Below are 26564 nucleotides of genomic sequence, written 5' to 3' on the forward strand. Positions count from 1 at the left end.
ATTCACGTCTACCTCTACCTGGACGATTGGTTGATCAGGGCGCGCTGTCCCGAGCAAGTCCTGGACCATCTGTCCGTCACCTGCCACTCCCTTCACAAGCTGGGCTTCTCCCTCAACTTAAAGAAGTCCCATTTGACGCCAACCCAGCGGCTCCAGTACATCGGAGCAGTGCTCGACACATCCCTGGGGCAGTGTTTTCCTCCCCAGGTGAGTGCTCATCACATTCAGCAGATGGTGCACAAGTTTCAACACGCCTAGAGTCTCCCGACGTTCAAATTCTTGAGGTTGCTCGGCCTCATGGCATCCTGCATTCTTCTGGTGCCGGAGGCCAGGTTGCGGATGAGATCTCTGCAGTGGGCCCTCAAGATGCAGTGGTCGCAGTCCTCTGGCAGGATGTCGGACCCAGTTCAGGTGCCACCCTCGGTCGCCCAGGACCTTCTATGGTGGGCCGTCGAAGGCAATCTGATGAAGGGGGCTCCATTTTGGCTACACTGGCCGGAGGTGATGATCGTGACGGATGCATCCCTCATAGGATGGGGAGCTCATGCCAACGAGTTGACAGTCAGCGGCCGTTGGTCTCCGTCTGAGTCCAGACTCCATATCAATCTGTTGGAGCTGAGGGCCGTCAGGCCTGCCCTGAAGGCTTTTCTGCCGACTGTGCGAGGAAAGAATGTCCTGATTCTGACAGACAACACAGTGGCCATGCACTACCTCAACAAAAAGGGGGGTGCAGGGTCACTTCCTCTGTGCAGGGAGGCGATGCAGCTCTGGTTCTGGGCCATCCAGCAGGAAGTTTCGATCTTGGTAGTTCATCTGGCCGGAGACAAAAACGAGACGGCGGACACTCTGAGCAGGAAGAGCGCAATCTCTCACAAGTAGGTGCTGGCTCAGGAGATTCTCCTGGAGATCTTCGCCCTTTGGGGGACCCCTCAGGTGGATCTCTTTGCCTCTAGTGTCAACTGGAAATGCGAAAGGTTCTGCTCGCAGGAATTTCCTCCAAAAGGAGCCTTAGGAGACGCGTTTGTGGTGGAGTGGTCCTTCCCAATGCTGTACGCATTTCCTCCAGTCCCCGTCATCCCGCAAGTGCTGCAGAGGTTACGGGGGTTTGGTTCCCGGATGATCCTCATTGCTCCGGCTTGGGCTTGGAGGACGTGGTACCCGGACCTTCTCGACTTGTCCATCTGCCCTCCACGTCGTCTTCCCTACCGAGACGACCTGCTCTCAAGGGATGGGGTCAGGTTCTCCATCCAGAGGTCAGATCCCCCAACCTTCACGCTTGGTTCCGAAAGGTTGAGGTATAAGGATTGGGACCTCCCTGAAGACATGATGGAGGTGTTGCTTTCGGCCAGACGGCCGGCAACAAAGTCCCTGTACCGTTGCCATTGGAGAAAGTTCTGCGACTGGTGCAGGGTTAAGAATGTGGATCTTTTTTCATGTGACATTCCTGTGGTTCTGTCTTTTTTGCTTTCGTCGACCCACATGGGCCTGCAAGTGGGTACAGTTAAAGGTTAACTGGCGGCACTGTCTATATATAAGCACTCATCTGAGGAGTGTTCTTATTTCAAAATTCCTTTAATTTCTCAGTTTCTCAAAGGACTTACTAACGTGTTTCCGCCGTCACCTTTCCAGGTGCCTGGTAGGGATTTTGACCTTGTTCTGAAATTCCTTATGGGTGCTCCGTTTGAGCCTTTACATTCTTGTCCTTTGAGGCGGTTAACCCTTAAAACTGTGTTTTTAGTTGTGGTCACTACCGCTCGCAGAGTGAGTGAGTTGCAGGCACTTTCAGTTAAGCCACCCTTCACTGTGTTTCATAAGGACAGGGTTGTCCTTAGAGTTCGTCCTTCCTTTCTTCCGAAGGTGGTGTCGGAATTTCATTTGAGCAAGAAAGTTATTCTTCCAGCATCCTGGTAAGGAAGAGGAGTAGCTCCATAGGTTGGATCCTAGGAGAGCTTTAAGTTTCTACATTTCTCGCATGTCCCGAGTCAGAGTGGACGATCAGCTCTTTATTGGTTACGCTGGAAGGCGTTTGGGATAAGCTGTGACTAAGCAGACTTTGTCTAGATGGATTATCCTGGCAATTTCTGAATGTTACCGCTTGGTGGGTATTCTACTAGGGGTATGGCTGCCTCTACTGCCCTGCAGAGGGGTGTTCCTATTTGTAACATCTGTGATGCAGCCACTTGGGCTTCGGTCCATACTTTTGTACGTCACTACTCCCTCGATTCTATCCATGGGCAGGATCTAGCCTTTGGCAAGGCAGTCCTTTACTCTGCAATTTGATTGGGCATTCTAAATTTCTATAGTCTTAATTCTTTTCCCTCCTCCTTACGTTGGTACTGCTTTGGGAGTCTGTCATAGATATGGAAAACGTCGGAGGACCCAATCCCCTCGAAGAACAAGTTACTCTCTTACCTGGTAACGTTATTTCAATGGGATGGTCCGACGACGTATTCCATATCGCTCCCTCCCTACCTGCCCCGCTACAGAATTTCTTATGCGATTGCAGCTTACGTTTCCGCAAGGCTTTCTGTGGTCATACTGGCAGTGGTTTGGTGCCACACGTTCTGGGGAAAAAACTACAACTGAGGCTACGGGCGTCGTGCGTCCTACTTATAACATCCCGTGACGTCGGCTCGACGGAGGCCCTCGAGGACAGCGTATCGAAGTCATCGATGCAGAACGCAGACGACAAAAGATTTTCCGAAGCAGCACAGCTGTGGTGATTACTGTCATAGATATTGAATATGTCGTCGGACCATCCCATCGAAAGAACGTTACCAGGTAAGAGAGTAACTTGTTCTTTGCCATCAGACAGAGTGCTATTCATGAAGGATTAACTAATGATAAGACTTTCTACACCTTATAGTGTTATGTGACAGAAGAGGCTGTGAACAAAATGTTGCAGGAAGGCTTCTCTGTTGCCCCACATACTTTAAATACTGCTCAAAACAACTTACCTCGTGTGTCTAGCAAATACGCATGAAAAAGATGTGATCCTAAAGTCGGACTCTTTAACATTCCATTGGAGGTATCATGCCATGAAATATGCACTGTGAACAAGCTACACCCACTCCTAGAGGCACATCATTATATCATGTTATGCTATTGTTTTTTACTATATGCACATTTTTTTTGTAAATTGTAGTGTACTGGTAAATGTTGAAAAATGTATATATTGTGTGTCTGGGTTTCGTGATATGCATGTGACCAGCAAAAGAATGTCCTCAATTTCTTTTCTGTTAGAAGTGCAGCAAATCAAAAACAAAAACATTGTGATCATCACAGCAATCCAATTCTTTTCACCAAAGAACACTGTTTTTAATATGTCATAATAAATTAGCCATAACCCTTATGAAAGACATCCCCAGTCTATGACCAGGAATTCTTGAAAAAGGAGCCTTGGCGGGTGAGTCAGCTCTTTACAAGGCAGGTGACACCCACCAAAAACGTGTGAGTTGAGAGCTATGTGTTATGGCTTATTGTGATTTTAATGTCTCTTGACCTCATATTACATCTAAGGTTGTGAACCCTAAGGTTGTAACATCAAAACATAGTATACTAAAAGAGAGACCTTTTTTTAGTATCTAAAACTAAATACCCTCCTCAATCTAAGGGTGACCTATAAAGGATTGTGGAAATGCTGTCTTCTCTAAAAGTCAAGAAGTGGAAAAACCTAACTTTATTAAAAAGAACTACATGTCCCGGAATCCTTATTTCTTTTCTGTTAGAAGTGTGGCACAACAAAAATGTTGTAGAAGTACATTTCACTCTTTTAACATTGTGATCATCACAGCAATCCAATTCTTTTCACCAAAGAACACTGTTTTGAATATGTCATAATAAATTAGCCATAACCCTTATGAAAGACATCCCCAGTCTATGACCAGGAATCCTTGAAAAAGGACCCAGATTTGTTAAGAAGCAGAAATGCATAATATGTCTTGAACTAATTTCAAATAAATCCTATTTGAAGACTTTCTTCCGTGATCAATCGACAATGTACAAATCCTAAAGAAGCCATCTCAAAATTTCCGAATAAAGCTATGCAAAGAATATTACCCTTAAAGCTTTATATTAAATTGACCGTTACTCCTCCATAAAGGACTTCTTGGGTAACTGCATCTAGGGTCTACTATGGGGAATTTGTATATTTTGCCAGGGTCCAATGTCTTTTCCTCCCCGAAATGAAAGGAAACATGAATCCCTGTCATTGTGTACATTTCAGGTTTAAAAAGCAGGTTGTACCCCATGTGGATTCAGGTCTTACCACATGCATCAAAACTGAGGTTTATGAATTAGTCCTAACCAATGCCAATTGCTCTGGGCAACCCCTCAGATCTTTTTTTTCAATCTTCAAAATTGCAGAAGGATGAAATACCATTGCAAAAAGAAGCCTGCTAGGTCACATCTCTTCTGCCAGCGGCCAGGAGCAACCACTTCTGATGTAAACAGAGTGGTAAAATGTATGGAGTGCACTTCCCGCTGCCTGCTTCCCCAACCCCCACCCACTACACTCCATCAGAGGAATCCTGACAGAATGGCACAGTTGGTGAAACACATCCAGTGAAATATTATCTGCCTGTTGAAAATGAGGAAGGACATATGTGCATGGGTGAACGAATATTGTTCTGCGCCTGCCCTGCTTTCCATATAGAAAGATCACTGTGTCAATGACAGTTTTTGGTCTATCCCTAATTAACTATGCAACAAACTCACAACGTTGATGCTCAAGCATAACTTCCCCTACGTTTTGCCTGATCTGAGGGTGGCAAGCAGCAATGCAAATGTCAGACAGTGGATGTTCTTGACCCCTGTCACAAACGCATACGCTCGTTCAAGTCTTGAGTATTTCAGTTTACTTTAACATATCAAGCCCTACATTAGAGGTGGACATTAAAAATAGGCATTTCAAATGCTGTGTGGGAAAGAAATTTGGAGGAAGGTATGTTTGAAACTATACAATTGTGTGTGAATGCTTGTGTCAAGTAGTTCAGTGCGTCTCTGACTTTAATACATCGCCCCCAAGAGCATACTGTGTTTGTGAATGTGGGGGCTTTCTAGGACTAATGCATGGGGCCAAGTGCCAATCAGTGGCCATGTACCATGGTATAAGAGTTATTTGGGCAATGTATTTGGCATGGGACAATTTAAGGGCAATGGGACATGGCACTGCGGCAGTTCTGCGGACAATGGAGGTATGCAGCAACTAACAGGCTCATGGGATATGGCTAGGGGTAGTTCTGGAGACGATTAATAACATGGAACAACGAAATAGGTGTAGGACTGTGGCAATGAGAATGCCTTGGGGAGGTCAAAGGGCAATGATATTTGGGATGGGCAGTTCTGTGGATAGTTATGGAAGTGTGCCATGGAACCAATCAGAGGGTAATCGAATATCATATTGGGCTATAAGAGGGAAGTTAGAGTGATGTGGGTCAATTGTGAATGCATTGGGATGGTGCATGTTGTTGTAAAGGCAATGTAACTGTTATGGGATAATTCAGGGGGCAATGGGACATGGCATGAGGCAGTTGTTGGGGCAATGTGAGTGACCACGGGGAACTCAGGGAGGCAATAGAAGAAAGCATGAATAACGTGTTTAATGGGAAAACTCACAGGGTATTGAGGTGCAGCATTGGGCAGTTCTTGGGGAAGTGACTTGACATTTGGCAAAATGGTTAAAAAAGCATTGGGCCGTTAAGGGGGCATTGATTCTTATTGTGCAGTTCATAAGATAAGGAACACTGAGTCCGAAGTGAATTCCAGGGGTCAATTCATGGGGCAATACACACTGAGTAACATGAGTTAATTCTGGGGCCATTGGGACAATCTGGGCCTGACATGTTACAGCTATCATGACGTTATGAGCGTTCAGGTGCAAGCCAGGGGCAATTGTATATTGCATGGGGCATTTAATTTGGAAATGTGAGTGCCACAGGACAATCCTGCAGCAACAAGATGTGACTTGGGGAATTTCTTGGGCTTTGACAGTAAAATGGGAGTTAAGAATCCTGGGGCTGATTCACTGAACCCTGCCTAAAGTCTCCTCCCAGGTGGCCAGGGGAAGGTAGATGCTTCCTGATCCCAACCCTGGGGGTATGTACTGCAAGATGATCACCTGAGTGGAGACAAGGCCCAGGGTGGTAAGGAGATTTTGTGGGATGACAAACTATATTTTTCCTCCGAAAGGGAGAACCTTACCACTATGCCAAAAGAGGTTATGCATAGCTCTCAACCATTTCTGTCACAAAGGTGGGTGAAAACACCCGATTTTGTTTTTGGTGAGTGACAGCCAATTGAAATGAATGGGCGTGCAGGAGGCTTGGGTGAGTCAGCTCTTTACAAGGCGGGTGACACCCGCCAAAAGCATGTGAGTTGAGAGCTATGGCTTATAGCCTATTCTCATGTTGATGTCTCTTGACCTCATATTACATCTAAGGTTGTAACATCAAAACTTAGTATACCAAAATAAATACCTTTTTTTAGTATCTAAAATTAAATACCCTCCTCAATACAAATGGTGACCTATAAAGGATTATGGAAATGCTGTCTTCTCCAAACCATCTTCCTCTGTAAAAGTTAAAACCCATAACCCCTCTGTTAAAAGTATTAAGGGAATTAAATCTACCCTTACAAAGAATCAAGAAATGGAAAAACCTAACCTTATTAAAATAAGTACATGTCCCAGAATCCTAGACTAACTGAGATGAGGAAGAGGGCTGTAGAGGCATGTAGATGTAGTAGTCAGGCAATTGAAGCTAATTGCTCACCCCTGAAGCCTATTGCCAAAACTGGGAGGCATAAAATGACCCAGCAGGAAAGGAGACGGAGAACGAGCTGAAGCAGGAGTTAGAAGGCTAGCAATAGTAGAAGCGAGAAGCCCAAGGGTGGCAAGTCACGAGGAAGTGGGAACACATAAGGGACGCCGGAACGTGGAGACAGCAGACTTCACCTGCAAGATATGAGAGGGTCCTGTGTTTTCAAATCCTGTATTGCAGAGGTTGCACAGAGGAAGACATGCTGGAAGTGAAGTTCTCCCCCATGTAAGCCGAGTTGCTGTGATGACAGAGCCTTGACTGTGCAGGAGCTCAATCCCAGAAGTAGAAGGCAATCCAAGGGTCTCAGGAGTGAAAGAGACTCCCAACTAAAGTGGCTCTACTGGAGACACCCGTGCTGGAGAAGAGTGTGGCTCCCAAGTGAGCCAGAAGTAGTAGCAGTGGTTGAGGAAGTTGGGAAGCAGAGCAATCCACAACTTCAGTGTCCCTGAAGCTGGTGAGTGAAGCAGTGTTCAGATTCACTCAACAAGGCTTGCTAGTAACTGTAAACAAATCCAAAGTGACTGGTGTAAAGTTGAAAGGGAGAAGAAGTTGTTTGAGATCTTTAAACCGTTAACAATGGAAATGTAGTGCTAACGCTTATTCTGAAAACTGTAATGTTCGCGTGAGAAGTGAAAGTCGTTACATCCATTGTTGAACCTTTTTAAGAATAAAGGAGTGGTAACTTGTCCTTAATTGTGAAGAAGGAACGAATGTTAAAGTCACTTTCCGAATCTATATATATATATTTGTGAAAGTGTGTTTGTATGTGCGGGGTTGGCTCTAGCCCCATAACAGTTGGTGGACTGACATTTTGCCCCAAGGTCGGCATACCATTCTGGGATGTACTGGTGATAGTGAAATTTCACCACACCCCTCCCCTCAATTCGCCATGCACTGGGTTGGGTCTGGCCCTGTGCTATCAGTACAGTCTGGGGTGTATTGAAATTTGACCAACCGCACCCATTCAGCATGCACAGGGTGGTATCAGGGCCTGTGCTATCAGTATAGCGATTTTGGGTGATCACCGATTTTGCGTCTTTCCCAAAAATAGGAAGTTAGAACACATGGTCATCATACCAGTTTGGGGTGTACTGCCCATAGTGAAATTTGACCAGTGCCACCCATTCGCCCTGCACAGTGGTGGAGCAGGGTCCGTCCCTATGCTATCAGTATAGGCGATTTCAGGAGATTGGCAATTTTGTGATTTTACAATAATAGGAAGTTATGACACAAAACATAGACAAGGCTATAGCAAACCCCCGAGTGCATGTCAGCTACAGACCCGAGCAGCACCGGGTGGTACTCACAGTATCTATTATTGAGGTTGTACAAGAGTTGCAAGTGATACTGAGTTAAAACTGCATCAAAGGAAAATTGTGTGTGACCAATTGTGTTTCCCGAAGGAAGTCGGAAGTTGCCTCATTTAGCAATACATGAGAATACAATTAATTTCATCCCTCTAAGTTTAAAAATCTACCTTAAAGAGTGGTTGCGTGTACTTTGAAGACTGAACCTTGTATTGTATTCAGACTTGACATTCTATTCCAAGAAGTAAAGAGTATAGAATACTGAAGAGAAGAACACGCATTATCCAAGCCAAGAGGCAAACCCGTTCTATAGTGAAACCAGTCTTATTTAAAGCTATCCACCTACTCTGTGAAGTTGTCAAATGTCAAGTAGCCTAAAATACAAGTGTGGCATTATTACCTGAAGCTGAAAGAGTGGCACTACTTCTAGCGGGTAGTTACTTGGGCATAAAGACAGCACTTGGTCTGCTAACATTCAAAAAAGCCATCTTTGGAAAAATCATCACCCTCCAAACCAAAATCAATGATAAAAAAATAATTTGCAGCCCAGCCTGCAACACAAACCCCCCCCCTGGTTAATATCAACCCCAACACTGAATCCTTGAATCCTTTCAGCTTCTCACCTCTCTTCATCATTGAAGTTGAACACATCATCAATAACCTTAAACCTACCAATTGTCTCGGGGAGCAATGCCCTGCTGCCATCATTAAGGAAGCCGCTCATAACTTAGCGCCCTTCATCACCACACTCCTAAACTCCTCCTTTAGCACTGGGATTGTCCCTGACAACCTCAAGGATGCCTGGGTTATTCCTCTCCTGAAAAAACATACCCTGGACGCCAACATACCCACTAACTACCGACCGATCACTGCAGTCCCTTTCCTCTTAAAAATTCTTGATCGTGTTGCATACCTGCAGATCTAAGATTATCTAGAAACCAATAATCTTCTGGGATTGAGGCAATCTGGTTTCCGCCAGCAATACGGCACTGAAACTGCTCTCCTTGACCTTAAAACCCAGATTGAAGTCCTCAAAGATAAGGGCAAACTGGCCCTCCTACTTCTCTTAGATCTCTCGGCGGCCTTCGATTTAGTAAATCACCAAATCCCATGCCGTCACCTTAAAACTGCCGCCTACTTCTCGGACAAAGCGACAGCCTGGATCACCTCCTTCCTGGATAACAGATCGATTAGAGTTTTCTACCTCACCGCCACCGCAGAACCTTCCCCAGTCACTTGTGGAGTCCCTCAAGGATCATGTGTATCCCCGACACTCTAAAATGTGTTTACAAACCCCTTTTTTGGCATCTTCTGGGAGTTACGTCTACCAACTACGCCGATGACACCCAGATACTTATCCCTATCAGAGGTGACCACAAAACCGACTCACTAGCCATCAACCCTATTTATCAAGTCATCCAGGCATGGATGGCTCAGCATGAATTGTGCTTAAATGACGATAAGACGGAGCTCATCATCCTTGGCTCCCACCAAAGACTTAGCAAACTTGACTCTTCGTTTCAATCCTTCACCATTGATGGCAACACCATCAAAGTGGCTAAGGACACTAAAACACTTGGTATCTACAGCGATTCCACTCTCTCCCTATCCAGACAAATCAACGCAGAATCATCAGCGGCATCATACACCTGGAAGCTCATCACATCTTGCTGCCCCTTCCTCTCACCAGCCAACTGTACCACACTAGCCAGGACCTTGGTCCTATCCAAAATTGATTATTGCAATGCCCTCTATCTGGGTACCAACCAATGCAATATGAAAAAACTACAAATCTTCCAAAATAACGCCATTAGAGCGGTGCTCAATATTCCTAGGAACCTCCATATTTCTGACTCCAGATGAAGTCTTCGCTGGTTCTCAGTCTCCAAAAGAGTCTCCCTCAAAGCATTTGCGCTCACACACAAACGCCTTGCCAATCAAGTCCCTATCTACCTAGCCAGTAGATTCGCACTACACACCACTGCGAGACCACTCAGAAGTGCCCAAACTAACTGCCTCTCTATCCCGCGCTCCAACCTGCAAAGATCTGGAGGACGCAGCTTGTCAGTCCTAGCAGCTAAGCTTTGGAATTTGCTACCCAATCCATTTAGAGCTGAAACCTCCTTCCCAGCCTTCAAGCGCAAAGCGTCAGCTTGGCTGTCTGCCCAAGACTTTCCATGACTCCTATCTCATGGCTCCCAGTGTCATAAAAACAGCGTCACTGACTTACTGCTATTACCTGCTTTTGCACATTGTATATTTCCTGTATAATTTGTATATGATGTATATTCTATTCAAATGCTTTATCTTACCATGCCTGTAACTAAGTGATGTATAATTTGTATATTATGTATATTCTATTCAAATGCTTTATCTTACCATGCCTGTAACTTAGTGATGCGCCCAGTTGCCCTTGGGCCTGGTCTGCTATATAAATTAAATAAATACAAATACAAATAAAAGGTGAAAGTGAAAATGGGGAAGGGGAGCTGGGTGCTTATAAAGAACATTCAGAAGTAGACTATAAAGTGTAATGCTAAAGACTGCTGAAGTTCAAAAAAAGTAAATGTGGTGGGAAGAAACAGGTTATAAATGTGGAAGTCAGACAGATGGAAGAGGCAAAAAGGCTGTCCCCTTTTGGAAGGTCAATTAAGGGAAGAATGCCGTGTCTACCTGAAGAGGTCAAAGTGTCTTGTCAGATTGTCCCTGATAATACAGAAGTACAAAGTAGTGGTAGAAGTACCTGAACTGTGGTGGTATACAAAGTTTTCTGAAAACGTCACATTTGAGTGGTTTGAAGTAGTTGCATACTGTGGAACAAAGGTGACTGTTCTCACAGTAACAACAGAAGCAGGGTGATTGTTAATGATGGAAGCAGCAACCCAAAGAGAAGTATCCTGACAAATATACCAAATGTACTGAAGAAGTTAGAGTCAATTGTAAAGTTGTAGGAGAAGTCATGCAAGTACATTTTACACATTCTTTTGAACTGTGATAAATAATCTTGAAGAGAGGGTCATGTATCGTCCTAACCAGGAATACCATTGGTACTATTTCCTTTGTTGGAATGATTTCCTTTGTTGAAATTGGAAGGGGATCTTTTCAAATGAAACCAAAGAATTGTTACCAGTGGATGTTTGTTTGATGATTTTTTGCTTCTTTTACTTGGAACTGAGAAGAACTGGTTCAAGACTTTTCTTTTCCTTTGAACATTTGGGAAGTTGACTTTAAATCCTGGGCAAAGGATCTTACCCAGGACAGGTGAAGGTCATCCAGATATTGTTCAATATGTTTTATTATCTTGAGTTGCCTTGTAATTTTCTTTGTATGTTTGTTGTTTAGAGTGAGGACCAGTTTTACCTATGTTAGAGATTGTTCCATAACCTTCAGATAAGATCAAGAATTTGTCGGTAAAGTAGGGCAAGCAAGGCTTTTATTTGAAAATATTTACTTTAATAAAATGTCACATTTTGTGAAAACTACAAGCAGTTGTCTGCTTCGCATTACTGTCCCCTCACATGGAGCAGTTTAGGGGTCAGTAAGACTTGGTGTAGGGCAGTCTAGGGACGTACCTTGGGCCAGATCCTCTGAGTGCAAGTCAACATAACGAGGCGAGTCATTAGCAATGGTAAGTTTTATATGACAGTTCTCTGGTCAGTGTGTGGCTTTGGGAATATCATGATAAATGGGCTTTGTTTTGGGCAGTTCTAAGACAGCACACTTGCCCTGTGGCCAACTAGGGGACAATTACTCAATAGAAGCAGAAGATTGTGAGATGTTGAGTCTAAAATGGGGCATTGGGATATGCATTAACTATTTCTGGGGGACTTTTATAGAAATAATGTTCCATTTAGGGAGAAATGTGATGTGGCATATGGCAGCCCTGGGATGATAAGGGTACATTGGGGCACATTAGCATGCAGTAAAATGTTGCATGAAGCATATTTTTGACAATGAGTGTGTCACTGGGAATTTCATGGGTGCTGGGATGATGCATGCAACATTTCTGGGGTTCATGGGTGTTCCATGTAGCAAATCAGGATGCAGTGAGATGCAGCATGTGGCATTTCTGGATTTAATGCGTGTTCCATGCAGCAAATCAGGTTGCAGTGATATGTGAAATGCAGCAGTTCTTGTGTCAAAGTAGATGTCAGTTTCACAATTTGCTTTCTTAGAAGTGTTCCTTGTTCTTTTCTTTTTTGTTCTCCTTCATCTATGCATCATAACGTTCAAACGTGTCTTAACCTGATTGTTCCATTACTTGCCTACTCTGTTTCTATTGTTTGTGTTTTGACTATAATCTATTTGCTGAATGTATTGTTGTTGGTGTTTGTAACATGAAATACAAAACTTTAATTGTACATAAAAAACACAATGGGCCTCATTACGACCCTGGCGCTAAGTGAAAAACGATGGCGGTAAATGGTTACCGCCATCGTTTTCCGCTAGGTCCGATCATGACCCGTGACCGTTAACTACGATGCCATTAGCGGCATCGTAGTTAACGCTGCCGCTAACTGCGCCAAGGGCGCGCGCACGCGACCTCCCACACCGTACTTAGCGCCATGGCGGAAAGGTACGCGAATGCCGACCCAAGCGGACATGCACCTAACGCCATCACCCAGCCCGTTAAGTACCTTACCGCCATGGTGCTAATTACGCCATCGCGAACCAACCGTAAATGTCCATGTAAAGTGAATGCATCTGCCACAGGTGCACAGAAACAGCACAGTTGAAGGCAATACAGACTCAGGAAGTACAAAAAGAGCACACCCCATTCCTTCCCACACCCAGTCACACTCCACAATGATACCAATACGACTAGCAATGTTGGGGCTGGAGGACCTGATAGCAATGCAAGTGCTACAACAGCAACAACAACAACAGGCAGCACAGAGGAGACGCAGGAGGAGAAGGAGGGCAAGGCAGGCCCAGCAAGCCCCACCAGCACAGCCAGTGCCACCACGCAGGCATCCCCCAATCCCACGCATCAGAGCCAATCCATTCAACCTCACTGCTGAGCAGATCCACACCCTGTACTGTTTGGACCGGGACACCATCACTGCCATCGTAGACATGACACACAACAACATTGTCAGCATGATAGAAACTCCAACCGCCATCCCACCCCGACTGAAGGTAATGTCTGTACTCCACTTCCTGGCCACAGGCACCTACCAGCACACAGTGGGGCACTTGCATGGCATCTCACAACCATTATTCTCACGAACACTCATCCAAGTGCTCGATGCCCTCCTCAAGCACACAGACGACCACATCTCATTACCACGGACTGCCCAGGAGATTGCAAACACCAAAGTGGGTTTCCATGCACTAGCCAGCATACCTGGTTGCATTGGTGCCCTCGACTGCACCCATGTGGAATTGGTGGTTCCACGTGCCATGGAGGTACCATACCGCAACCTGAAACAGTTCCACTCAATCAACGTGCAAATGGTCTGTGACTCCAACAAGATCATCACACATTGTTGTGCCCGATTCCCCGGATCAACCCATGATTCTATGGTCCTGAGGAACTCCACAATACCACGCTACATGGAGCGACATGCAGGCCCAAGATCCTGGCTACTCGGTGAGTCCAATGTCATGACCATGGAAATGTGAAGTGGTTAGGTGAATGACGTACCGATGCATACTCGACCTGGCTGAAGGGGGGGGGGAGAATGATGCATACTCCACCTGGCTGAAGGGGGGGAATGATGCATACTCCACCTGGCTGAAAGGGGGGGGGGTGATGCATACTCCACCTGGCTGAAAGAGGGGGGGGGGAATGATGCATACTCCACCTGGCTGTGAGTAGCAGAGAGAACGGAGACAGATGATACCCTAAAGCAACCCAAACTCCACCCAACACCAGTAAAGCCAATACCCAATGTTTGCAGCCCTACCATGTGAATGAGGTTGTGTCCCAACCATGACACAACCATCTGCAAGTGCATTCTACCAAATCAGACCACATTGTCAACAATGAAAAGCAACTACATGCACGTCACCAAACACCATCAACCGATAGGCCTGTCCCCCATAACTGCCCACGAAGGAGGCACATGACGGACAGAAACCTCAACACACCATTACATAGACAGCAGGGCCCCCAAAATGTCCCTGTCTACATCAGCATTGCTCACTGGGGTCATGATGAGACCCACAGCAATGTTGCAATGATGTGCGCCTTGCCATCACAGGACATGTGCCAGGCCAACTAACCAAACGGCATGAACGGACACAGTGGATGGGCACTCACAATGCACTCCACCCCTCTGCATACATTGGGTGATGGCATGCAAAACAGGCCATGGGAGCCATGAGCATTTACTGGTTGCATTGTGTGAATCAATTAGTGAATGTAGAAGTGAGCCAAAGTAACAGTTGGATGCAAGCCATGGTGGCACGTCATGTTCTTGATCAGACGTCATGACTGACACATACATTCTCGCCTACATACAGGTGATGCAGGCTATCCCCTGAAGAGGTGGCTCCTTACACCAGTCCGGAACCCGCAGAACCAGCCCGAGGAGGACTTCAACCGTGCACATACACGTACCCGTGTGGTCATAGAGCAGACATTCGGCCTATTGAAGGCACGGTTCCGATGCCTCAGCAGGTCTGGTGGGGCACTCCTGTACCGCCATGAGAAGGTGGCAAAGATCGTCATGGCATGTGTCATGCTACACAATATGTGCGTCAGACGGAATGTGCCCCTGACGCAGAACTGCAACCACCTGACGATGAGGATGAGGAGGGTGCAGATGGGGCGGCACCCCATGGAGGAGGCGATGCACAGGAGGGGTGTGCAATGCGCCAAAATATCATCGACCACTGCTTCTAGCACACACGGCTCTTGTGTATCACATGGAGACTGCACTTGGGGCACTGTGTGTCTCTGGGACATGCACACTGTGGACTGTACACCAATAAAGCACACATATGCAATGAAAATGTCCACACATTTCATTTCGGAAAAGCAAAAAGTGTATTTCAATCATAAAATGTTTTGACACACCCCCTCCCACCTCCCCCTCCCCCCTGCACACCCCAACACACCCCCTCCCACCTCCCCCCACCCCCTGCACACCCCAACACACCCCCTCCCACCTCCCCCCTCCCCACTGCACACCCCAACACACCCCCTCCCACCTCCCCCCTGCACACCCCAACACACCCCTCCCACCTCCCACCTCCCCCTTCACACCCCAACACACCCCCTCCCACCTCCCCCCTCCCCCTTGCACACCCCAACACACCCCATGTAAGTGTCAACAGATGCCTGTGACAGTGGCCACAGGCTGTTACAAGCCCCCTCTCCCGGCCCCCGGGGCACCCCTGGCTGTGGAGCGCAGGTTCCGTCCGGAACGTCGGACGGGGCTGCTCTGTGCAGAACTGGCAGCGGAGGATGTCCCTGCCTGCCCCTGTGCATGCACGTCCTGTAGGGTGTGGGTGAGCTCAGTGAGCGCACGACGCAACCCGGCAAGTTCACCACAAATGTCCCTAGACATGGCCTGCATAGCATCCCTCAGGGTGGCAGTGCTCTGCGCTATTTCGGCCCTTAGGGTCTCTGTGGCCTGTTCAATGGTTGCCCTAGCCCCCACACATTCCGCAGCATGCTCAGTCAGCATCGTGGACAGTTGTTGCTGCCGTTCTGTGATGTCCTCGAGGGACTGCTGCCCCTGCTGGGCCATGCCCAGTGCTGGTGGTGTGATGGAGGGGCTGCTCCCCTCCTGTGGACTGAGGACTGGGCATGGGGTAGAAGGCCACTCCTCTTCCTCTGTGTGCCCCTGTGTGTGATCCTCATGGGGGCTGGCATTTGACAAACAGGGGGAATGTAGAAGGTCAGTGGGGCTTCTGACTTCGTGCTCCTCAATGTCAGAGTCTGAACATGCAGCAATTGCAGCTGTTTCACCCATGTTGCTGCTGGCCGCAGACCCGGTGCCTTCTGTGGCAGGCAATGTAGGTACAGGTGGAGCTGCTGCTGCTGGCCTGCTGCCTACTGGGGTGCTTGCCGGTGGGCCGTCCGGTTTGCTTGCAGTGGATTCTGCTTGTTGTGGGGTCTGCCTCACTGCAGCTGAGGTTGAGGGTGCGGGGATGGTATTATTGGCCTTCTTGGCTCTCTTTGTCGCAGGGGTGTCCTGGTCCTCGGGTGTGAATCTGTGCCTGTGGTGGAGCAAAGGAGGGAGGGCGTTATTGATGGGTCTGCGGACTTTGGAATGACAATGATTGACATGAATCTGGTCAGTAGATGAGGCAGATTTCAGGCAGGGCCATGCAGGTTGTCTCCTTTTTGTGTGGTATGTGGATGCAGGTATGTGGGTGCCAGCAGTGTATAGAGGGTGGAGCTCGCATGTGGCTATGGGCAGTGTCGAGCTAATGTGTGGCATTTACACTCTAGGGCAACATTGTGCTACACATGAATGGACTGCAGTGACTATGGCATGTCTTGTTTGAGGCACCTACCTTCATCGCCTGATGTCGGAACTCCCCTTTCCATCCCTCCGACGCCTTCAATGCCTTCCATGCCAATCGTGGTTGCACAAATCTCCTCCCACGGTTGGAGTTTCAGTGGGGATTCCGAACCTCCACCGGTACCCAGGGCAAGGTTGCGGTTCGCAGAGATGACGGCTCTGACCCGTATGCCAAGGTCATCCCAGCGCTTCCTGCACTGCTGTGGTGTGAGGGGTACGGTCCCCACGGCGCTGACGCGCTCGGCCACCAGGGCCCATATGGCCTTCTTTTTTGCTATCGCTGGCCTGGTCTTGCAGGGTCTCCGCAAGCATGCAGAGTTCCTCCCTGCTAAATCTTTCCTGGCGCTGGCGTTCACATGCCTTCTTAACAACGTTAGGCATTTTTGGGTGGGTGATGGGTTGGGACAGGTGTCAGGGTTGGATCTGGTGTTGTTCGGAAGGATGGCAATGGATTGTGTTTTTAAAGATGGCCGGTGTGCTGTTTCCCGTTCCGCCGCGATGACGCTATTTCCGGTTCTGCTTTTTACGGTGACCGCTAATTGCGGCCACCGGTAATTACGGTGGCCGCTACTTACGGTGGCGGAAGTGCACCTTGCTCGCCCTACGATGCTGGTAGGGGCCTTTTCCGCCATGGCGTTATTTACATTACCGCCATGGCGTAATGCTCGTGCGCGATGTGTCGTAATGTGGCGCTCTTTACGCCATCGACCCACGGCGTAAACGCTCATTACGCCATGGCGGTAATGTCGGCAGATTACCGCCTGGGTCATAATGAGGCCCAATGCGCTTTCCTGGGCTAACAGTGGAATTTAACTGTTGAATCTGACACCACCATTTCTAAAACAGATTATTATTCTGCAGTGGAAATGTATATCATTGGGATAACACTATCATTGATTAGTTGATAAGTTGAGACTGACATTGTAAAGTTCACAATGCAGCAAATGGGATAGTGTGTTTTAATGTGGCAACACTGAAATGGTTCTGTCAACCAAGTGTCCTCTCTCACCACAACCCATTCCTATGCAGCCTGGACAGCTACACTGGGGAATATTGTCAGTTTCTCAAGAACACACCCTCAACATGTGCATACTATTTCTATCTGCCCTGTTATGATTGTTAAAACACGTTCAGAGGTCGCACATTACACCACTGCCAACATTCTAACTAACAAAGCCCTATTCATTACTGAAACGTAGTTAACACCCTCCTCTCCTACATCTTAACATCCTCCAACCACAAGTCTACAGTATCCAACATACTGACCGCATGGGAAAAACTGGAGGTGTAGTGGCTGTCATCCATAAGATTTGTTGGGCCTGCATGATATTCCTGACACACTCTCATGCAGGTTCCTCATTCCAAAAAAAGGCTCAATTACATTTCCCCTTATTTATAGGCCAGCATAGCGGAGTTGTAACTATCGATTATCCCTCCAACATTCTCTGCTTGGCAAATGTCTCTTACTGTACTGAAATTATTCTCAAAGAATTCAACATCCCTGAGTCCCAACCAGAAAAACTCCTACAGGACTCTCTATTCTCCCTGTCTGACACCAAAGAACTTAAACAGATCATACTCTCCCCCAGCATGTCAAAGGTGTCAAAGGACGTATGCTCAGCCACTCCTTTACTTCCTGCCACCACCTCTCCTGCTAAAACCCCTGCCCCTTGAATGGACCAACCACACCTCTAGACCCCTTCTCATATCACGGCCAGACTGCCCCACAAAGGTCAGGATAAATGCTGTGTGCTTGAGCTCTGTTCCGTCAAGAACCTTCCACTAAACAAACAAGAGGCATCATGGGGATTGCATCAGCCCTTTTAGATACATTCAACCATTTTACCAAAGTACTAGTGGATACCCATGCAATGCTAATGTCTTGCTGTGTCAAAGTCAAACCATCCACACCCTGGGTCACACTTGAGCTTGCTGCCAACAAACCTCTTTCAGATCCCATGAGTAGCAGTGGCACAAAAAACACAGCATGTAGAATTTCTCATCCCTCAAATTCCTCGTTACCCAACACAGACACATGATCTCTGACGCCAAGTTGGCTTACAGCGCTGCAATGTTGAGTCACCCTCTAACAGTTGAAAAGCCTTAATTGAAGTAATCAAGCACTGCACCAAGCTCACACATATCCCTGAGGTTCTGGCTCCATAAGACAAATGTGACACAATCAACACCTTCTTCATTAACAAAATAAATCAAATCAGAGGTCGCATGGACACCTCAAAACCAAAGTGAGCACTGCTATCCATAATCCCTAAGCACTGCCCACGTGAACTGACCTCACCCTCTTCTCTCCTACAGATCTCTCAGACACACTTTCTTGCTGATTGACCCACCACAAAGGTGAATTTTCAGACAGGTTTCATATGACCCCTTCTAAAAAAAAAACTTGCTTAGGACTTAGCCAACTACAGTCCTATCACAAGCCTTACGCCTCTCTCAAAGCTTATTGAGAAGGTAGTTGCCCCCAATTACTTCACAAGATCCAACAGCTTGGCCTCCTACATGAATACCAGTTCAGCTTCCACCCCACTTGCTGTGTTGAAATTTCAACCATAGAAGTGGTGGACAATGTGCTGCAAATCTCTGACAGGGGACTCATGCACACAGTTGACCACCTAACACTTGTCTCTCTTCTCATCGGCAGGATTGGCTTCTTCACCTTTAAATGGTTTGCATCATTCCTATACAACAGATACCAGGTCATTCATATGTATTCGTTCATATCCAACTGACTTCATGTTAAGAGCTCCATGGTTCCAGCGTCTATCCAATTGTCTTAAATCTCTACATGGAACAATTTCTTAAATTACCCCAACATAGCCATCCAACAGTACGCTGATGACGCTAAGTAATACCTTGATGTTAGTGGCCACCACGACAGTACTCACCTCGCCTGGCCAGCAATCAAACATAGATGTCAAACACCTACTCAAATTGAACCAAGACTAAATTCATCCTCATAAGTCCCGCCGCCAAACAACAACTTGTCTAACAGAGGCCAGACGCCGTAAACCTGGAAGGATTCACCCCACAGATGTAAAACTCAGTCAAATCCTTGGGCTTCATTGTTGACAGTAGCATTTCCTTCAAAAAGCACCTAGCCAAAAAGGTGCAATCCATAATGGGTGATTATTTCCACACTCTGAAAAAACAAACCCTTCATCTGCTGCATGATTTCCACAAAGTGGTCCAAGCTCTCATATATTGATAAGGGATATGCGCTCCATGCTGGGCCTCCAGCCGCACACCTGTACACCAGCATGCCATAGCCCACCTCATCACAAGCACTCGATAATTTGACTGTATCTCCTTCACTGTGTGAGCTTCACTGGCTCGCCCTCCTCGCCAGGATCATATTCCAAACTGCAGGTATAACCTAAAAAAGCACTATCGAACGGAACACTAACTCTCTAGAATTTCTCATGCCCCACGTAGCAAAATCATTAATAGGGGGGACTCAAAGCCAGCCCATAAAGAGAAGACTCGCAAACATTCCGTCACCTGCCATGCCCTGAACATATGGAACTCAATCCCGGCAGAGGCTTGAAATGTCCCCACCAACCCCCAGTTCAATATAACACTAACAACACGGCTCTTTGAGCAACAGCTGAAAGCACTACAAGTAAACATAACAATAAATAGTATCTTCATTTTCTCTGAGCAATGTTGACACCAGTGTGACAATGTTTATCACATTGGCAACATTGGAATTCCATTTTTGAGACTGGCATTATAATCTTGTGGGAACAATGAAGCTGTGTCTTTGTTTCCTCCAGCGATGGAAGATTTAGAAAATGCCAAGCCACTGTCGCCCTACCAAAATACATGACCATGCTCTAAGGGATAGCATACATTACTGAGACAACACCAGTATTACTTTGCTGAGAATGTCATTGCAATCTTCTGGTGGAGAATCAGATGGCAACCTGATCATGTTTTTTTTATGGCATGGCATGGCATGACAATACTTAACCTGGGTGGGTAGCATATTGCGATTAACTTTGGCATATTTAGTAACCTAACATTTGGAGGCAAAGCAATTGCAGCAAATTCCGATAGTTATCCACTACAATTCATGAACATATTCAACCCCGAACACTGGAACACATTCACGAAATGTACACCTCCAAATATCAGTATTGTCTGCTTATCAGAGTTTCACAGCTAGCGCTTGTGGTGTAGGTCCTCAATCAACTTCTATTCTTCATTGCTCGTTTTGAACCGGCTTATCCATTCCCTAACAAGTGGAGAGCAGCATTGTGACAACATAGTACCCTGTTACGGTTGAATGCTGCTGCAAAGTCAACTGCGCGCGCCCTCTATGAAAAATGCTGAGCCTGTACCAGGTGTTACATCAATGATGGCTCTGTCTCTGAGCACTACCTCCACAATGAACATCCAATCCCCACCCTGCTCCCTCATTTCCAGTACCATCTGGTTGGTAATCGCAGATCAGGAATCCAGAGTACAAAGAGGTAAGAGCCCAGCTGAGGAAGAGCAGTGAGACCACCATTGATGTGTATGATGTGTATGGATCAGATGGCGAGACATGTTCTGACTCTGTTCCTTTAGAGGAGGGACAGAGTAATCCATTGCACCTTGAGCTCAAGCAGTGCCTGCTCCAAGAAGGACATCAGGGCCCACTGTTTATAGCCTGTGCAACAACTCCCTGAAAATAGGAAGGCAAGCATTCAGATTGCCATTGTATGCGTCAGTGGTACTCTGTCGAGCTGAGTCCTTATTGACACACACACGCAGACACATACACACTCACTCTTTTACTCATTCTCTCATGCTCACCCTAGCCCTGAAGTCCGTAGTGGATGTCTAATAAGCAAACAAAACAAAATGTCACGAATTGCAAGTTTCACTCTGAGAAGATAACACACCTTTCAAAAACAAGCCCTTCTAGCAGACCCACACAACCAGGCTTCCTCTATATGGTTAAGGAAACATTTTTGGGGTGAAGAAAAAGTGCTGAAGAGAGCACAGGAAATAGAACAGGGCATCTAAAAAAACAAAGGTAAAACTGAAAATGTTGGAAGAAGTTTTCCAGGGTTCTCCAAAAAGGCTATTTTACGTGGAAACAAATGTATTTGAAGTCTCAGCAAAGGCAAAGAGCAAAGTGCTATGGACCACGATCAGTATCTGTAATTTGTAAAGGCACTGCGTCATGGGCTCTTTATTTATATTTAAATAAGTAGACCATAATGTTCTAAAAATCAGTTTTGGGGTGTACCAGATGGTCGAGCAGGTTTGAAAAGTGTTTGATGTATCCGATATAATTCATAAACATGTTTTTTTTCCTCCAAAAATGTAATGAAACTATGCAAACGTAAATAAATACATATTAAATAATATGTATGCGTCCATCCAGCGATCATTGTGAAGCATATGCATCTTTTCATAACAGTTTCGATCTCATTTTAATACCATAGAACTTCGAGTACAGAGAACGCAACGGCCAGTGCTGTGGTGAATGTGTACTGTCGGCTTGTGTCATCGAGACAGAAAATGGAACTCACTTTCTCCAGGTAATGCATAGCTCCAGATCCTGCGATTCTTTTAGCAGTTCTCGATGCAAAGAAACATTTAAATGTAAAGTTTAAACACTGAGATCAAGCTATTGCCTTTTCACTAACAATTTTAAGAGAAAAACAAAGGACATTCCAGCTAAAAAGTTTCACATGCCACAGCACCACCTATTGGTCATCTCTGCAATTTCACTCCCGTTTCAGAGCCACAAAGCAATGTATTGCGGGTTTGTAAATTTGCGTTTTAAGGGTCTTTTTCTTTAAAGAATATCAATGCAAGTCGTGGCTGCACATACTTTTGTGCAATCTGAAGGACGTATGGTTCCAACTAAAACACAACATCCTGCTATTCTAAGGAGAGCGCCTCACTTTTGAGCTTAGTGTTTGCCATTCTGTGGACTTTAGAAACAAGAGACATTTTTGCATTCCTAATGTCTGGCTAGGAATTGGGTCCAAGTATGGTGACTTCCCATCCCCCGCAACTCGGGATCCGACGCAAATTGTGCCGGAACGCGTTGCAGTAATGCTAACAGTGTTGGCCGATATCCCATTTACCGCAGGGCTACTGCCCGACTCCTGATGACCCACCAATGTCTAATTCAATAATTGTGTATTCTGGATTCCTCCATTAAAACTTTCACAGATACATTTCTTCACATCTTATTACAAATACCACACTCATTTACAAAAAAACAATTTTCAGTTATATCTAAAGGAATTACTCTAAAACGCATCACCCCTAAGTTTCACCCATGCTAACATCTTCGTTGTAATGGCACTTTTTTAGAACAAACAAAACATTAATCTTGGGATGAATGCCATATTTTTTGAAGGCATCTAACTAATGACGTCTGCCATTCCTTGAATGGCTGCATGTCTGTTGGTTACGAATACCCAAACGCAGATATACTAAACAGTTCTCATTCAAAATGTTGCTAACAAATCGTTACAGGATAATCAAAAAACACACAAAAAATTGCAATATCCTAGAGCAAACATTACAACGCCCATTTCACAGGTACTCAAAAAAGGGATCTTGTGCGACTTTCGTCTGAGAAACTATTTATGTATGTAAAAATCATGTAAGACTGCCCTTGCATAGAGTAAAATCATCTTGCAAATATATAAAGGATTAACCTGTTACATCTGTGGGTGGCATTTATTACCTCGGTCGGATGGACTTCAGTTGAAGGATGCCATAGTTGACAACCCTTTCACAAATGTCTTTTAATATTAATATGTCACATGTTCTCCACCTGCAACTAATTTGTTCTTTATTGTTGAGTTCTCATTTCTATGTAGATGATACCAAACTTACATTAATGCTGAATGTTGTCCGAATAGATTTAGACACTCAATAGATGTCTGATGCAATTAGACTTCTGGAAAACACACACCTGGTTGCAATTTAATGTGGGAGAATCTGAAATTATCTTGTTTGAAACGCAACAAAGTAAGAGTATTTGTATACCTCCATCGTTTCTTGACACCAAGACACTTTTCGGAAATGAGGCTACTGTGGCAAAGATGCAAAGCCCTGCCTTTTGTTATTTTTATTAGTACATAAAATGATGAGGGCAATTCCATCTCCAAAATGGTTATCTGCTAATCAGATTCCCCTTTTGCCTACTCCATGCCAAATGCATAGTATGTATCTGTGTCCTGCTGTATCAGTATGCTGATTTGCAGCTTCTGCTCTTCCAGTGGCATAAAGCAGGTTCAGAGGTCCCAGCTGACCATTTGACAGCTAGTGGCAACCAAGACCCGGCAGCGCAGGAGCTGCATTGAAGATAGGCACTCATGTGCCCAAAGTATGATGATCACAAGTAACCTAAAATGGTGGCAGGATAATCTCCAAATAAAATCTATGCCTGAGTTTAGGCATTGTGAATGGCACTCCCTATGATTGTGACTAACCCACTCCAATGGACATCACACATGTGTCAGCTCCTGTGATTCAGCTCTGCTGTGGAAGGTGATGTGTATTCTGGTCAGCCAGGGGTAGCCTGCCAAAAGGCAGGACAGGAACCTCATTTTTTAAATCTCTTTGTGAGGGCAGGTAACACCCTCCACCTAAGACAGCTGCACAGCAGGTAGCTGTCTTGGGCCTAGGCACCAAAGAAGCACACCCATTCAAAAGGAGTATCCTCACACCAGGGTGCTGAATCTCTAAAGGCCTATATGATTGATAGGTAGCAATGCACTGGTCAGTGGAAGGGGACTTGCACCATTTTGTTTCCCTCTGTCTCTCTCTCCTTTTCTTGTGCCCATCACGCCCGCTGGAGTAAAGCACTTTAGGGAAATGTGCCTTTAAAAGAATGGTTCTTCCACCTCATCAACAGATTCATTCCGATCCTCTTGGGTCCTTTAAGGTAGCAGATCCACTCTAAAGAACTCACTGGACTTCCGGTGGTAAAGTTGCACTTTCTAAAGCCCTCAGCCTAATGTGAAGATGGAGCCACCAAAGAAAGAAGGAAGATCTGTCCTTTACCCAGTCCTAGGACACAGCAGGAGTGACCTCTGCTGTGGACGAGAATCTACCACTCTGCACCAGAATCTCCTAAAGAGCAGACCCTGAATGGAACCAACCAGTCCGCAAGTCCCTCTTAATGGGCCTCACAGTAACTGGAGGGCCAGACTAGCCAAAACTCCTTGTTTTACCACACCAAACCAGTTACTCCATATTCACTACACCTTGAACAATAGGGTAGGCACTGGCGCTGGCTCCTGTGCCTCTCCACCACCTTGAAATTGCTTGCACTTCAAGCCGCTCAATGCTGCATCCTGCTCTAGTTCAGCTTGTTACCTGCCAGGCTTAAAGAGACTGTTTGTTGCTGGGATTCAAATCACTGTAGAGTCCTGTCCACATGGTGTGTTTAAAATATAGATATTTTTTATAGAACCGTGATTGGACATTCCCGTTATTTTGGACTGTGGTAAATTGTTGTTTGCGTCACTACTGGTTCACATTGACAACTCTCTTAGGAGCTTAGCCTTCCCTCAGCCCACATTACCACAAATGGCAAAAGAGGTATGGCTCTAACTGTGCCTGTTTTACCTTTATGATTGAATTGTGATTTGGTTTGTAGAAGTGTGAGGGCTGAGTGGGCCATGTTACCCCTGTTCATCTATGTACTCCTGTGGAGCAGAATCCAATTCGTCACAATGGTGACAGCGGTGGGATTTGAAACAGACTGGGCCTACAGCTCAGTTAGCCAAAACAGAAATGTACCGTTGACGTTAGTTCTCACCACCAAAATATTTGTACAAACATGGAACTCAACATGAGCATGGTGCAGACCTTGGCAGCAAGCATCTTGTGCAACCTCTGTTGAGAGAGGGGTTGTAAGAGGATTCAATTCAGCACTACAGCCAAGTTAACGCCTAGTCTAGAATACTGAATGAAAACCCTTATTGATATATCTTTAGGTCCAGTTCATGCGTCCTGGATGACTACCCTTGTATAACACCCCTCTCTTGGAATCCCCCTGACCCCACTGAGCCAAGAAGTAGTTCTGTTTTGCAAGTTTAAAAGGTTTATTTGATAAATTAAAATATATATATCACACTTTATAATAAATTAATAATTGAATATCACACTTAATCTGATATGGTAAATATTAACAACGGAGAATCTGGCACTAGCACACTTCTTTATAATGACTAATGAGTTGACCTGAAATGGATAAGGTAGCACACTGGTAAATAGGAACAAAAGAAGAAGGTGGTACAAAATGCTTTATAGAGTTCAAATGGATGCAAGGTTGAATGAATGAAATACAGTATAGAAATACTCAATATGATTTCAACAAAACAATGTAATCACTTTTCTCTGGCAATTCCCTCCCCCCCTTGATGCAAGGCAAGGAAATGGAAGGAAACACACAGTTCTCAGAAATGCAATCAAATGTGATTCAGTTCAATCCCAGCAAGCTTACAGAAAACAGATAGGAGTTTTGAAAACACAGGCAATGCTTGGATATGTGCTGGCAATGAATGAGAAATATGCTAAATTTGCTTTTAATTCCCTTATAGAGGTTCAGGGTGAGTGGTATCTAGTTAATATTAGTCCAGGCTCACACTAGCAATGATGCAGGGATAGTTAGCAGGTTAAACGAATTTCTGGCCAATGGAAAGCAAACAGCAGCAGTTTTTACATGTGAAGAAATTGCAAATCGCGGTAAAATTCGCGGATGCGCCGAGCGCTATTACAAAGGAACCGCAAGGACTATCTCTACCGTTTTGGGGTCCTAGAAAAGCCTGGGATCTCAGCTTCCAAATGAAAGTTATTGCAAGTCTCTAGCCCAAACGGTTGCGGAGATATGAGTAATTTAGTAAAGGTCGTTTTTGGTTTTGTAAATTTTAAACGCACACTTTTTCAAAATGACAAGTGACAAATTTTTGCAG

At 45.6% G+C, this 26564-nt stretch overlaps 1 protein-coding gene across 6 annotated transcripts in view; it reads left to right on the forward strand.

Moving 5' to 3' along the window:
• Nucleotides 1-26564, forward strand: part of LOC138503901 (mucin-5B-like) — a 456236-nt gene that overhangs the window by 298597 nt on the left and 131075 nt on the right. For all 6 annotated transcript variants that reach the window (XM_069623984.1, XM_069623983.1, XM_069623988.1 and 3 more), the window contains one exon: nt 22062-22157. In XM_069623984.1, the coding sequence (XP_069480085.1) occupies nt 22062-22157 (96 nt within the window). The remainder of the gene's footprint in view (nt 1-22061; nt 22158-26564) is intronic.

The sequence above is a fragment of the Ambystoma mexicanum genome, chromosome 11 (genome assembly GCF_040938575.1).
Source record: "Ambystoma mexicanum isolate Mex_15411 chromosome 11, UKY_AmexF1_1, whole genome shotgun sequence".
Classification (NCBI taxonomy): domain Eukaryota; kingdom Metazoa; phylum Chordata; class Amphibia; order Caudata; family Ambystomatidae; genus Ambystoma; species Ambystoma mexicanum.